The sequence below is a fragment of the Macrobrachium nipponense genome, chromosome 21 (assembly GCF_015104395.2).
Source record: "Macrobrachium nipponense isolate FS-2020 chromosome 21, ASM1510439v2, whole genome shotgun sequence".
NCBI classification, from domain to species: Eukaryota; Metazoa; Arthropoda; class Malacostraca; order Decapoda; family Palaemonidae; genus Macrobrachium; species Macrobrachium nipponense.
This window is the reverse complement of record NC_087212.1, coordinates 24,941,401-24,957,345: the sequence shown is the minus strand read 5'-3', so window position 1 is coordinate 24,957,345 and position 15,945 is coordinate 24,941,401. Positions and strand designations below refer to the sequence as shown.

The 15,945-nt window shown below is 47.6% G+C and overlaps 1 protein-coding gene across 1 annotated transcript in view; it reads left to right on the top strand.

Moving 5' to 3' along the window:
* Window positions 1-15,945, top strand: part of LOC135197854 (spatacsin-like) — a 443,463-nt gene that overhangs the window by 251,389 nt on the left and 176,129 nt on the right. The window contains 1 exon segment of the mRNA XM_064225036.1: window positions 62-198. Within this exon segment, the coding sequence (XP_064081106.1) occupies window positions 62-198 (137 nt within the window).

The following is a 15,945-nucleotide window of genomic DNA, read 5'->3' as shown; positions in this document are numbered from 1 at the left end:
AACATGTAAAAATATATATACTATATTTAAATAATTATCAAATTTTTTTCTCTTTTCTTAGGGTATGGACAGAATTATTGCATCATGGAGATGCATCAGCTGAAAATGTTGTTGGTCCTATAACTGTTGGACAGGTTGCTCAGTGGACACCTCTTGCTATGATGCTGGTGATGACAGACTTATATGTTTGCACATCAGGTAAATCTTTTCATGTACATTATTCAGTTTATGTACTAATCCTGTGGAAGACTTGATTATTTTATGTCAAGTACCAACCTCAATATGATACTTGCTTCAACATTCTAGGATTAATTATTATTATTATTATTATTTCTGGGCTCAGCTCGTGTCGGCCTATGAAAGGATCCTTAATATCATTCTTTCTAGGTAAAATTAATCTAAAATTACCAGAGAAAAACAAAATTAAGAAAATGTCAGTAAAACTGACTCGCTCACTCTTAAAAAGAAGTGTCGGTATGGTAATAGGGGCGAGTGGGAATCACTACCACGAGACATTCACCAATTAGAACTTCCAATCAGAATCCCCTTAAGAGAGAGCTGATACCAACGGGCGATGCAGCCGCTACTACTACTACTAGAGGACGCCACGGACAGCAGCGCCCCTAGCGGACATCCTTAATTATTAGCGCTAGCGTCAGGACGCATTATTTTTCTGTGCTGTGCTATTTTCGGGATTTATCCTATTCTTCACCATGGAACGCTCTGCAATTGCAACGGCTAAGTTAAGTAACTCATAAGTAATGTTTTACCACATTTTTATCTTCCGGGTACCAGTATTTTCCTCTAATAGGTCATATACGGTTTCCCGGTTGTCTCGTGGTGGCGCCATGCTGCCTCGTTAAGAATTCCCGGTCCTCCATACTGGGACTTCTTATACTTATGGGCTTACTATGTTACGTTCATTGTCTTTTACATCGAGTTTTAGCTAGTTTAGCCCCCCTACCATCTCTCTTAGTTTGGTATTTAGGGCTATTATTATTCCTGCCCAGCATCCCGGCTCTTGCTCTTCATCGGCTATCGCTGGCTCCGAGTAGGCTTCTGTTTCTTGGAACAGTCTGCCTCCTCCTGGGCTTCTTTCTCTTTTACTAAAAGTGTCTTTTCCATCTTTTCGATGTATATATATTATATTTAGGGTGTTAGGCTAGCCTAGGTGCATGTTCCTTGTATTGGTACAGCCTGGTTCACGTGGCCCTTCCACGGTTGTGTTGCTCGCGGCCTAGGCCACTTGGGTCACGTGTTCCATCGCACCTTACCCTGCCCCTGCCCTCCCTACCTGGTATAGGGAGGGGCTGGGGGACCCCTTGGTTGTCATGACAACCTCAGTCGCCTTCTCTCTCCCTCTCTGAGGTGGCCAGGGGTTCCTCCCAGCGGGGGGTATAGGGCGACCACTCATGAGGTACCGGGTCTCCGAGCGGGTAGTCGGTGAGGCGGGGAGGAGTAGGCCATCCCCCCCCTCTCTCTCTCCGCCGTGTTACGCCGAGACCTTCCTCCCCCCTCCCCCCTCCCCAGTTGCTCAGCCACCTTCCCTCGCTATAACGAAAGGAGCCTTCCGTCGCAGCCGGGGCACCTTTGGTTATAGATTACTGGCTCCGCCAGCGGGCGGGGTGGGCACTACTAGTGGTCGGTTGCTTGCCTACTATATCCTTACATCTCTCCCCCGCTACCGGAAGGGAGCTTGCTTCTTACCCGCGCACTCTTCTAGTAGACGGGTGGGGAAAGGTTTGTTATTATTGTTATTTTAAGGATATACCCTAATTTTACGATGAATTGTTTAATTTTATTATTTATATATCTACCATCCCCGCCATTTTCCGTCGTGGTTTCCAATTACCACCACTCCTGGTTGGTTTCCTTTTGTGTCCCCGCCATCAGCGGAGCTATAGCCTAGGACACTCAACCAACCTTGTTACCACACGTATTATGGCGGGGCTCTGGTTTAATCTAACTTTATCGCTCCGGCACCAGCGGAGCAACTGTTAGGCTGTAAGTGTTTTCCTGATACTCATGTATCTTTCCACTTACAGGCTACCAACTGTCAGGTCCCGGCGTGCAACGCGACGTTATACGACCCCTGCGGCCACGATGAGTGCAGGTCTCACGCCCCTTGTGCCACGTCATTTAACGAGATGATCGTCTGGCACCCAGAAGCCTGCGCCATCTGCTACGACCTAGTCGGTCAGCTGGGAGATGGGGTAAGTCCATTATAGGCTTCCTTATCATTTTACTAACAACTCTTAGTCATAAGTTTGTTAACCCCGTTCCGCCATTAGAAGCTCATCTCGCCCTTTCTTTCAGGCTACTGGTGTGAGGGAGGTCGCCCTCGCCACCCTGAAAGCGTGGGTGGGCGGCTTCGGGAAGAACGCCGCCAAAGGCCAGCCTTTTATTTTAGATAAGAAGCTGGCCGTCCTCCAGAATCTATTCCCGACGGCAAGGTCAAGGTAACTGGGCATGTTGACCCCTTGTCCGCAGCCCCTCTTATAGCCTCCATCCAGCAAGATCTCCAGCAATCCTTTGGGGTCGTAGCTTCCCAGGAGTCGGTCCCGGACGTCGCTGCCCTGGACCTAAACATCGAGCCCATGGCGGTAGGGGCAGAGGATTTGTTGGTTGAGGTAGGTGTGTCGGGCGCCCAAGGTCTTTCCTTGGGTGCTCCTGGATCTTCTCCTGTCCCTTCTTCGAGCGCTTCTTTCCAAGGCTTTGTGGGATCTGAGATCCCTACCCGCTCTCCCGCTCTCTCTGTACCCCCAAAGGTGAAGGGACAGAGAGAACCGAAGACGCTAGCTAAGACAACTTCTAGGAAGTCGTCTTCGTCTTCTTCGGCTAGGAAGTCTTCGACTTCCTACGCCGACGCGGTGAAAGCGTAAGCCGAGTTCTTCTCACTCGAAGAGCTCTAGAAGCAAGGCTTCTAAGGAGAAGGCTCGCGCTCCCACCCCCGCCGAGCCAATGCCTTCTCCTGCCTCCACCGCTTCCACTCCGGCAACGCCGGTGGGAGGAGCAGGACCTAGCACCTTTGATCCCACTGCTTTCTCAGCAGTGGTGATGCAACAGGTGGGCGAGTTGGTTGGCTCGCAAGTCTACCGCCCTGGGGACGAGATTCGAGCAGATGTTCGCACAATTGTCGAGCACTCTGTCTCAATCAGGCCAGTCCATACAAGATCTCTCTAACAGGGTTAGAGAGAATGAGGACCGAGTAGCTGGGCTCTCTCAGGTCCCTCTTCCAGTCTCCCCAGCGCCAAGCACTGGCATTCTCCAACTCCCGCCATACGACTCTCTGCCAGCTTCTCCATGGAGAATCCATGGAGAGTAGCTGCCTACGCTCCTTTTAAGGATGGGATGATCTCTATCCCGGAGTGTGGAACTCGGAGGATTGAGGACTTCGAGTTTTACCCTCCGGGTCTGACGCAGCCTTTCATGGGTTATGCTAGGCTGACTGTAACGGCTCTTACTAGGGAAGACAAGATCTCTAGAGAGTCTGTTCTACACAGTAGGGGTCATGCCCAGCGGGAATGGGTTCACTGCCTTGAGACTGGGAGTGCACGAACACTACGCTCCAGGCCTATAAGAGTCCTTTTACTATTTTCGCGACGGAAGAGGAGGCTTCTCTTCCGTTCGCCACACGAAAATAGTAGAGAAGACCCTTCAGGCAGTCCTCAAGGATGAGCCCATGCCACAGTTAAGGGAGGCGGAGTCTACTTCTCCGCTCTTCCCGGCTTTCGGAGAATTGTGGGAGAACTTGCCAGCTACGTTTCACGCTTGGTAAGCTCAAACCGGACTGCGCCATGGACCAGTTCGGCGAGAAGCTGCCAAGGCTGCCTGATTCCCTGATTCAGGCAGAGTTCGACGCGCGAACCAGGTTTTGGCAGGTCCCTCAATTCTCTTATAATAACCGGAAATGGCTGCTCTCTCATAGCGACGGAACCGCTGTTTAAGATCTTAGCAAAATCCCAGTTTCAGACGGTTCTAACAGATGCTTTGACTTCTTCCAAGCTAGGAGGAATTGCCAAAAGCACGTTCTGCAGGAGTGCACTATTAGGCACGAGCCTAATAGACTCTTGGCTTCTAGCATGTGGGAGCGGATCTCTTCCCAGAGTCCGCTGTTAATGAAGTGCACCACGAGGCTGCCTAGGCTCAACCAGAGCCTTAGAGCTAGGTGGGGTATTTCGTCAAAGAGGAAACAAGAATCCGTCCCCACTGCTGGTAAGAAACCAAAGAAGCTGGTAAGAGGTTCCAGCCGTATCAGAAAACAACCCAGCAACAGCAGCAATTTGTGCAGGCCGTCCCGGTTACCCAACAGGGACAACCTGCTAGTTCGAAACAGAACCAGCCCATCCTCCTGTTGTCTCCTCAATCACAGCCGTCGACCTCCTACGCAATCTCGCCGGCCTTCAACCCTACATTTGAGGCTCAAGGCTACAAACAACCGAGAGGTAGGGCGAGAGGTTACTTTCGCCAGCGTGGCGCAGGAAGGGCAACAAGGAGCAGGCAGTTCAGAGGAGGGCGTGGTGGTCAACCCGCCCCCCATCAACAATGAGGCTCCCCAGGTAGGAGGGAGGCTGTTCCTCTTCCGCCACAGGTGGGGGTTCAGCAATTGGCACAGAGCATAGTGTCCAAAGGATTGGGTTGGAGTTGGATCAAAGATCCTCCTCCAATCAAATCATTCCACCAAATACCATCAGAGGAAATTGACAGATTTACGACGGAGGAACTCCTTCAGAAAGGAGCTATTGCGAGAGTCAAGCATCTAAAATTTCAAGGTCGCTTATTCAGCGTGCCAAAGAAAGGCTCAACAACAAGAAGGGTAATCTTAGACTTGTCAAAGCTAAACTCTTTCATTCGTTGCGACAAGTTCAAGATGACTTACCCTCTCGCAAGTAAGGACCTTACTTCCGCGTGGAGCCGTCACATGCTCCATCGATCTTACAGACGCATACTATCATATCCCTATAGCCAGGCACTTCCGCCCATTCCTAGGATTCAGACTAGAATCAGACATTCTCATTCAAAGTGATGCCCTTCGGTCTGAATGTAGCCCCCAGGGTATTCACGAAAATAGCAGAAGTGGTTGTACAGCAATTGAGAACTCAGGGAATCATGGTAGCAGCATACCTCGACGATTGGTTGATCTGGGCACCAACCGTCGAGGAATGTCTCGAAGCCACCAAAAAGGTAGTTCACTTTCTGGAACATCTGGGGTTCCAGATAAAACAAAACGAAATCCAGACTTACCCCGGAGTCTCGTTTTCAGTGGCTGGGAATCCAATGGGATTTGTCTTCCCACAATCTGTCAATTCCAGTGGCCAAACGGAAGGAAATAGCAAAATCTGTCAGGCAATTTCTCAAATGCAAGCAAACATCAAGGAGAAACCAGGAGAGAATCCTAGGGTCCCTTCAGTTTGCTTTCGGTAACAGATATCCTCCTGAAAGCAAGGCTAAAAGATTTAAATAGAATTTGGCGATCGAGAGCAAACACCAAAATCTCGAGACAAGTGTCAGTAATCCCACAGATCCTCCGCAATCAACTCCGTCCATGGTCAAAAGTAAAGAACTTAACCAAGAAGGTACCCCTTCAATATCCCCTTCCAGTGTTAACCATTCACACGGATGCCTCCTGTCCGGGTGGGGGGATACTCTCAGTTCAAACAGGTTCAGGGGACTTGGTCAGTTCAATTTCGCCAGCTTCACATAAACGTTCTGGAAGCAATGGCAGTATTTCTTACCTTGAAGAGACTGCTTCCCCCGAAGAAGTCTCATCTAAGGCTAGTTTTGGACAGTGCAGTGGTAGTTCATTGCATCAACAGAGGAGGGTCCAAATCCAAGCATGTGAATCATGTCATGATAGCCATCTTTGCCCTAGCAAACAAACACAAATGGCATCTGTCTGCCACTCACCTGGCAGGGGTAAGAAAATGTGATAGCATAGCGCTCTGTCCCGGTCAGTTCCTCTGGAATCAGAATGGTCTCTAGACGACGGGTCATTCCAGTTGGATAAGCCTGAGAGTCCCAGGTCTCCAAGTGGATCTCTTCGCCTCACAAGCGAACCACAAGCTCCCTTGCTATGTGGCCCCCAACCTGGACCCTCTGGCTTATGCCACGGACAGCCCTGTCGCTGGATTGGAATCAGTGGAGGAAGATTTATGTTTTTCCTCCAGTGAATCTTCTTCTTGAAAGTCCTAAGCAAACTAAGGTCTTTCAAAGGGATAGTAGCTCTGATTGCACCGGACTGGCCCAAGAGCAACTGGTATCCTCTTCTTCTGGAATTGGGCCTCCGACCTCAACGGATCCCCAATCCCAAGCTATCACAATCAGTACACAATGAGGACTGTGTTCGCTTCTCAGGAATTCTCCAGACCCTAACTTTATGGACTTCATGAAGTTTGCGGCTAATAAAGATGCTAATATTGATCCACAGAATATTCTCTTCCTAGAATCAGATAAGAGAGAGTCAACCATTAGACAATATGACTCAGCTGTTAAAAAATTAGCATCTTTCCTGAAAGAATCGAACACTACAACCATGACAGTTAATCTAGCTATATCCTTTTTCAGATCCTTGTTTGAAAAAGGTTTAGCAGCTAGCACTATTACCACTCATAAATCGGCTTTGAAGAAGATCTTCCAATTAGGTTTTCAGATAGATCTGACTGAATCTTATTTCACGTCTATCCCTAAAGCCTGTGCTAGACTTAGACCTTCTCAAGGCCTACTGCAGTCTCATGGTTCTTAATGATGTCCTCAAACTAGCTTCAGATACTGACAACGTCGTTCTTGTACATTCATAATGCTCCTGAGAAAGACATTATTCTTATTAAGCCTAGCTTCAGGAGCTAGAATTTCAGAACTGTCGGCTCTATCCAGGGATGCGGGTGTCATGTGGTCAATTCCCTCCCATCAGGAGAAGTTCTACTTGCTCCGGATCGTAGCTTTTTAGCCAAAAATGAGGATCCTCTTGCAAGGTGGGCCCCTTGGAAAGTTATCCACTTCCCCAGGATCCTTCTCTCTGCCCAGTATCACTCTTAGAGCCTTTCTATCTCGTACTTCATCAAGATCCTCAGGTTCTCTCTTCATGAGAGAAAAAGGTGGTACTTTGTCAGTAAAGGTATTAGGCAACAAATCCTTTACTTCATTAAACAAGCAAATCCTGATTCATTCCCAAAAGCACATGATATCAGGGGAGTAGCCACCTCAATTAATTACTTTCAACATATGAACTTTGAGGATCTTAAAAAGTATACTGGATGAAATCCCGACAGTCTTTAAACGTCATTATCTTAAGTCCTTGGAATCTTTAAAATTTCAGCAGTAGCAGCGGGAAACATTGTTTCCCCTGATACTGTATAGTAGTCGTAGTATAGATCCAGGTCTCCTTTCTACCTACATCATCCAACATGCCTCACCCTATCGCCATGCTACTCGGATATCCTAGCCTTAGCCGCGATCATATAGTGGATTGTCCCTTATTTTTTTGCTAGGGACATCCACACTTGTACTGATGGTGTACTTCAGTGTACCTACCCTTATTTTTATGCTAGGGTAGGACACAATGTGTTTGTATATTTTGTAGATATTTTCAAGTAAATTCCTTTTATTTATATTACACTGCATCATTGTAATTTTCTGGGCTCAGCTCGTGTCGGCCTATGAAAGTATCCTTAATATCATTCTTTCTAGGTAAAATAGCCTAAAATTACAGAGAAAAACAAAATTAAGAAAATGTCAGTAAAACTGACTCGCTCACTCTTAAAAAGAAGTGTCGGTATGATAAAGGGGCGAGTGTGGAACACTACCACGAGCCAAACACCATTAGAACTTCCTGTCAGAATCCCCCCAAGAGAGAGCTGATACCAACGGGCGATGCAGCCTCTACTACTACTACTAGAGGACGCCACGGACAGCAGCGCCCCTAGCGGTCATCCTTAAATTTTAGCGCTTGCGACAAGTCGCCATTTCTTGTGCTTGTGCCTCTTTTTGGATTTTACTCGTAATTCTACGATGGAACGCTCTGCTATTGCCACGGCTAAGTTAAGTAACTCATAAGTAACATTTTACCATAGTTTTATCTTCCGGGTACCAGTATTTTCCTCTTAATAGGTCATATACGGTTCCCCGGTTGTCTCGTGGCGGCCATGCCGCCTCGTAAGAATTCCCGGTCCTCCATACTGGGACTTCTTATACTTATGGGCTTACGTTATCACATTCATTGTTTTACATCGAGTTTTAGCTAGTTCAGCCCTCCTACCATTCTCCTAGCTTGGTATTTAGGGCTATTATCATTATTTCCGGCCCAGCATCCCGGCTCTTGCTCTACATCGGCTATCGCTGGCTCCGAGTAGGCTCCTGTTTTTCGGAACAGTCTGCCTCCTCCTGGGCTTCTTTCTCTTTTACTAAAAGTGTCTCTTCCACCTTTCGATGTATATTTATTTTTTTTTTTAGGGTGTTAGGCTAGCCTAGGTGCTTGTTCCATGTATTGGTACAGCTTGGTTCACGTGGCCCTACCACGGTTGTGTTGCTCGGCGGCCTAGGCCACTTGCGGTCACGTGTTCCATTGCACCTTTCCTGCCCCTTCCCTCCCTCTCCGATATAGGGAGGAGCTGGGGGACCCCTTGGTTGTTATGACAACCTCATCGCCTTCTCTCACACTTTCGGAGGTGACCAGGGGTCCTCCCAGCGGGGGGTATAGGGCGACCACTATGAGGTACCGGGTCTCCATGCGGGTAGTTGGTGAGGCGGGGAGGAGTAGGCCATCCTTCCCCCTTTTCTCGCTCCCGCCGTGTTTCGCCGAGACCTTCCTCCTCCCCTCCCCAGTTGCTCAGCCACCTCCCTTACGATACGAAAGGAGCCTTCCGTCGCAGCCGGGGCACCTTTGGTTATAGGTTACTGGCTCCGCTAGCGGGCAGGGTGGGCACTACGAGTGGTCGGTTGCTTGCCTACTATATCCTTATATCTCTCCGCCGTTACCGGAAGGGGAGCTTACCCTTACCTACGCACTCTTCTAGTAGACGGGTGGAGAGAAGTTGTTTATTTCTGTTATTTTAAGGATATACCCTAATTCTAAGATATTTTACAATGAATTGTGTTATTATTGTTATTTTATCAACCATCCCCGCCTTTTTTCCGTCGTGGTTTCCATTACCACCACTCCTAGTTGGTTGATTCTTGTGCTTCCCCATCGGCGGAGCCATAGCCTATCTTCCAACCTGGTTACCACACGTATTTTGGCGTTGGGGCTCTTGGTTTTATCTAACTTTCTTTATCGCTCCGGCACCAGCGGAGCATATGTTATACTGTAAGTGTTTACTTGGTGACTCATGTACTTTTTCACTTACAGGCTACCAACTGCCAGGTCCCAGCTTGTAATGCGACGCTTTACGACCCCTGTGGACATGACGAGTGCGTCCCCACGCCCCTTGTGCCACGTCGTTCAACGAGTTGATCGTCTGGCCACCCTGAGGCCTGCGCTATATGCTACGACCTAGTCGGTCAAGCTGGGAGATGGGGTAAGTCCATTATAGACTTACTTATGATTTTACTAACAACTTCTAGTCGTAAGTTTGTTAACCCCTCCACAATTGGCAGCTAATCTCACCTTTCTTTCAGGCTAGCGGCGTGAGGGAAGTCGCCCTCGCCACCCTGAAAGCGTGGGTGGGCGGCTTTGGGAAAAACGCCGCCAAGGGCCAGCCCTACATTTTGGATAGGAAGCTGGCCATCCAGATCTTCCCCGCGGGCAAGTCGCGGGTTACGTCGCCCCACCCTCGTCCCGCTGCCCCACTGGGATAGCCTCCATTCAGCAAGAACTCCAGCAATCGTTTGGGGTCGTAGCTCAACAGGAGTCGGTTCCGGACGTCGCTTGCCCTGGACCTTAACCTAGAGCCCATGGCGGTAGGTGGGGAGGATTTGTTGGTTGAGGTAGTATGTCGGGCGCCCAAGGTCCTCTTCCTTGGGCGCTCCTGGATCTTCTCCTGTCCCCTCTTCTTCCGCTTCTTTCCAAGGCTTTGCGGGATCTGAGATCCCTAGTCGCTCTCCCGCTCTCTCTGTACCTCCTAAGGAGAAGGGAAAGAGAGAACCGAAGACCTTGTCTAAGTCGACTTCTAGGAAGTCGTCTTCGTCTTCTTTCGGCTAAGAAGAATCGTCGACTTCTTATGCCGATGCGGTGAAGGCAAAGCCGGGCTCTTCCCATTCGAAGAGCTCCAGAGCAAGGCTTCGAAGGAGAAGGCTCGCACTCCCACCGAGTCACTGCCTTCTCCCGCCTCCGCTGCTTCCACTCCGGCTATGCGGAAGGGGTAGCAAGCACAGCACCTGCGATCCCTCTACTGTCTCAGCAGGGGTGATGGAACAGGTGGGCGTGCTGGTAGGCTCCCAAATTTGTTCCGCACTGGGAACGCGGTTCGAGCAGATGTTTGCCCAACTGTCAAACAGTCTGTCTCAAACTGGACAGTCAATCCAGGATCTCTCTAATAGAATAGAGAGAAATGAGGACCGAGTATCTGGGCTAGCTCAGGCTCCTCCCCCAGTCTCCCCTGCATCTAGCACGGGGATTCTTCAACTCCCACCTTATGACTCCTTGCCAGCTTTCTCTATGGAGAACCCATGGAGAGTAGCTGCCTACGCTCCATTCAAGGACGGAATGATTTCTATCCCGGAGTGTGGAACTCGAAGGATTGAGGACTTCGAGTTCTACCCTCCGGGTCTGTCGCAGCCTTTCATCGGTATGCTAGGCTGACGCCAACGGCTCTCACAAGAAGACAAAATCTCTAAGGAGTCAGTTCTTTACAGTAGAGATCACGCCCAGCGGGAATGGGTTCACTGCCTTGAGGATTGGGATGTACTAACACTAGACTCCAGGCCTTCAAGAGTCCCTTCACTATTTTCGCGACGGAGAGGACGCCTCTCTTCCGTTCGCCACGAAATTGGTGGAGAAGTCTCTTCAGGCAGTCCTCAAGGATGAGCCCATTCCACAGTTGAGGGAGGCGGAGTCTACTTCTCCTCTCTTCCCCGCCTTCGGGGAATTGTGGGAAAACCTGCCAGCTACATTCACGCTGGGTAAACTCAAGCCGGACTGCGCCATGGACCATTCGGTGAGAAAGTTACCTAGGCTGCCGGATTCCCTAATCCAGGCAGAGTTCGATGCGCGGACTAGGTTTGGCAGGTCCCTCAATTCCCTCATCATCCACTGGAAATGGCTGCCCTTTCCTACGCTTCGGTAACCGCTGTTCAAGATTCTGGCGAAATCTCAGTTTCAGACGGTTCTGACGGACGCCTTTGACTTCTTCCAGGCTAGGAGGAACTGCCGGAAGCATGTCCTACAAGAGTGCACAATCAGGCATGAGCCTAATAGACTCTTGGCTGCAAGCATGTGGGGAGCGGATCTCTTCCCAGAGTCCGCAGTGAACGAAGTCCACCACGAAGCTGCTAGACTCAACCAGAGCCTTAGAGCTAGGTGGGGTATTTCCTCAAAGAGGAAACAGGAATCCGTTCCCACTGCTGGCAAGAAACCAAAGAAGGCTGGTAAGTAGGTTCCAGCCTTATAAAAGACTCCAACACAGCAGCAATTTGTGCAGGCAGTCCCAGTTACCCAACAGGGACAACCTTCCACCTCTAAACAGAACCAACCTTTCCTCCTGGTGCCCCAACAATCTCAACCATCCACTTCCTACGCTATCTCGCCGGCCTTCAACCCTGCCTATGAGGCTCAAGGCTACTCTCAACCGAGAGGTAGGGCGAGAGGTTACTTTCGTCAGCGTGGCGCAAGGAAGCACGAGGGGAGTAGCAGTTCAGAGGAGGGCGTGGTGGCCAACCCGCCATCAGCAATGAGGCATCCCCGGTAGGAGGGAGGCTGTTCCTCTTCCGCCACAGGTGGGGGTTCAGCAATTGGGCACAGAGCATAGTGTCCAAAGGATTAGGCTGGAGTTGGATCAAAGATCCCCCTCCAATCAAATCATTTCATCAGGTACCGTCAAAGGAATTGATAGATTACGCGGAAGAACTCCTTCAGAAAGGAGCTATTGCGAGAGTCAAACATCTAAAATTTCAAGGGCGCTTATTCAGCGTGCCAAAGAAAGGCTCAACAAAAGAAGGGTAATCTTAGACTTGTCAAAGCTAAACTCTTTCATTCGCTGCGACAAGTTTCAAGATGCTTACCCTCTCGCAAGTAAGGACCTTACTGCCGCGTGGAGCCGTCACATGCTCCATCGATCTTACAGACGCATACTATCATATCCCTATAGCCCAGACACTTCCGCCCATTCCTAGGGTTCAGGTTAGGGAACCAGACATTCTCATTCAAAGTGATGCCCTTCGGTCTGAATGTAGCCCCCAGGGTATTCACAAAGATAGCGGAAGTGGTTGTACAACAATTGAGAGCTCAGGGAATAATGGTAGCGGCATACCTCGACGATTGGTTGATCTGGGCACCAACAGTCGAGGAATGTCTCGAAGCTACCAAAAAGGTAGTTCACTTTCTGGAACATCTGGGGTTCCAGATAAACAAACGAAATCCAGACTTACTCCGGAATCTCGTTTTCAGTGGCTAGGAATCCAATGGGATTTGTCTTCCCACAATCTATCGAATTCCAGTGGCCAAACGGAAGGAAATAGCAAAATCTGTCAGGCAATTCCTCAAATGACAAACAAACGTCAAGAAGAAACCAGGAGAGAATCCTAGGGTCTCTTCAGTTTGCTTCGGTAACAGATATCCTTCCTGAAAGCAAGGCTGAAAGATATAAATCGAATTTGGCGGGGTCAAAAGCAAACTCCAAAACCTATCGAGACAAGTTGTCAGTAATTCCACAGATCCTTCGCAACCAACTACGGCCTTGGTCAAAAGTAAAGAACTTAGCCAAGAAAGTACCCTTCAATATCCCCTCCCAGTGCTAACCATTCACACGGACGCATCCCTGTCCGGGGGGTGGGGGGGATACTCTCAGTTCAAACAGGTTCAGGGGACTTGGTCAGTTCAATTTCGCCAGCTCCACATAAACGTGTTGGAAGCAATGGCAGTATTTCTTACTCTGAAGAGACTGCTTCCCCCGAAGAAGTCTCATCTAAGGCTAGTTTTGGACAGTGCAGTGGTAGTTCATTGCATCAACAGAGGAGGGTCCAAATCCAAACATGTGAACCATGTCATGATAGCCATCTTTGCATTGGCAAGCAAACACAAATGGCATCTGTCTGCCACTCACCTGGCAGGAGTAAGAAATGTGATAGCAGACGCTCTGTCCCGGTCAGTTCCTCTGGAATCAGAGTGGTCTCTGGACGTCGGGTCATTCCAGTGGGTAAGCCGGAGAGTCCCAGGTCTCCAAGTGGATCTCTTCGCCTCACAAGCGAACCACAAGCTCCCTTGCTATGTGGCCCCCAACCTGGACCCTCTGGCTTATGCCACGGACGCCCTGTCGTTGGATTGGAATCAGTGGAGGAGAATTTATGTTTTTCCTCCAGTGAATCTTCTCTTGAAAGTCCTAGACAAACTAAGGTCTTTCAAAGGGATAGTAGCTCTGATTGCACCGGACTGGCCCAAGAGCAACTGGTATCCCCTTCTCTTTGAATTGGGTCTCCGACCTCAACGGATCCCCAATCCCAAACTGTCACAATCAGTACAAATGAGGACTGTGTTCGCTTCCTCAGGACTCTCCAGACCCTAACTTTATGGACTTCATGAAGTTTGCGGCTAATAAAGATGCTGGCATTGATCCACAGAATATTCTCTTCCTAGAATCAGATAAGAGAGAGTCAACCATTAGACAATATGACTCAGCTGTTAAAAATTAGCATCTTTCTTGAGAGAATCGAACACTACAACCATGACAGTTAATTTGGCTATATCCTTTTCAGATCCTTATTTGAAAAAGGTTTAGCTGCTAGCACGATTACCACTCATAAATCACTTTGAAGAAATCTTTCAAGTAGGTTTTCAGATAGATTTGACTGAATCTTATTTCACATCTATCCCGAAAGCCTGTGCTAGACTTAGACCTTCCCAGAGGCCTACTACAGTTTCATGGTTATTGAAAATGGACGTCCTCAAACTAGCTTCCAGATACTGACAACTCATCTTGTACATTCATAATGCTCCTGAGGAAGAACATTATTCTTATTAAGCCTAGCCTCAGGAGCTAGAATTTCAGAACTGTCGGCTCTATCCAGGGATGTCGGGTCATGTGGAATTCCTCCCATCAGGAGAAGTTCTACTTGCTCCGGATCGTAGCTTTTTAGCCAAAAATGAAGATCCTCTTGCAAGGTGGGCCCCTTGGAAGGTTATCCCACTTCCACAGGATCCTTCTCTCTGCCCAGTATCAACTCTTAGAGCCTTTCTATCTCGTACTTCTTCTAGACCCTCAGGTGCTCTCTTCATGAGAGAAAAAGGTGGTACTTATCAGTTAAAGGTATTAGGCAGCAAATCCTTTACTTTATTAAACAAGCCAACCCTGAGTCATTCCAAAAGACATGATATCAGGGGGAGTAGCCAACCTCAATTAATTATTTCCAACATATGAATTTTGAGGATCTTAGAAAGTATACTGGATGGAAATCCCCGACAGTCTTTAAACGGCATTATTTAAAGTCCTTGGAATCTTTAAAGTTTTCAGCAGTAGCAGCGGGAAACATAGTTTCCCCTGATGCTGTTTAGTAGTTAGTAGTATGATCCAGGTCTCCTTTCTACCTACATAAACCAACATGCCTCACCCTAATCGTCAGGCTACTCAACATCATAGCCTTAGCCGTTGTATCATATAGTGTTTGTCCCTTATTTTTTTTGCTAGGGACATCCACATTTGTACTGATAATGTACTTCAGTGTACCTACCCTTATTTTTATGCTAGGGTAGGACACAATATGTTTGTATATATTCACCATTTTATGTTAATAATGAACTTCAGTCACAATGTGTTTGTATATATTTTGGAAATAATTGTATTGATGATGGATTTCAGTACCTACCCCTTATTTTTATGCTAGGGTAGACACATGGGTGTATATATTTTGGAATTTTGTATTTTGTTAAGTAAATCCAATTTTTTCCTTATTTTACATGCATCTTTGTAATTTACTTTAATTACCATTTAAGTACTTTAAGTTTACTAACATTTTATTATTTTACTGTTAAAATAAGTTAGTTTAAGTGCTTAATTTGTATGCTGTAATTGATTTACTTATATTATATCCATCATTTTTAATTGTTTTTCATTGTTCCTTTTTTCCCATCTTGTCTGTTTCTCTGGTACTCTTTCATAGGCCGACACGAGCTGAGCCCAGAAAAGGGATTTTGACGAAGGAAAAATCTATTTCTGGGTGATTGGCTCGTGTCGCCCTATGAAACCCCCCCTTTTTTCCCCCCCTTTTTTATAGTTTTGTTTTCCCCCCCCTTGCAGGACAAGATGTATTTAACTGTTTTTATTTAAGGATGTCCGCTAGGGCGCTGCTGGTCCGTGGCGTCCTCTAGTAGTAGTAGTAGAGGCTGCATCGCCCGTTGGTATCAGCTCTCTCTTGGGGGGATTCTGACAGGAAGTTCTAATTGGTGTTTGGCTCGTGGTAGTGTTCCACACTGCGCCCCTTTATCATACCGACACTTCTTTTTAAGAGTGAGCGAGTCAGTTTTTACTGACATTTTCTTAATTTTTGTTTTTCTCTGGTAATTTAGGCTAATTTTACCTAGAAAGAATGATATTTAAGGATACTTTCATAGGGCGCACGAGCCAATCACCCAGAAATAGATTTTTCCTTCGTCAAAATCCCTTTACTGTGATTACTGTTTTTAAGTACTTTAAATTACTAACGTTCTGTTAATTTACTATTTAGTATAAGTTAGTTTAAGTACTTAGTTGTATGCTGTAATTGATTTACTTATTATTATATCCATCATTTGTTTTTACAACTGCTTTCATTTGTTCCTTACTTTTTTTTCATCTTGTCTGTTTTCTCTGGTACTCTTTCATA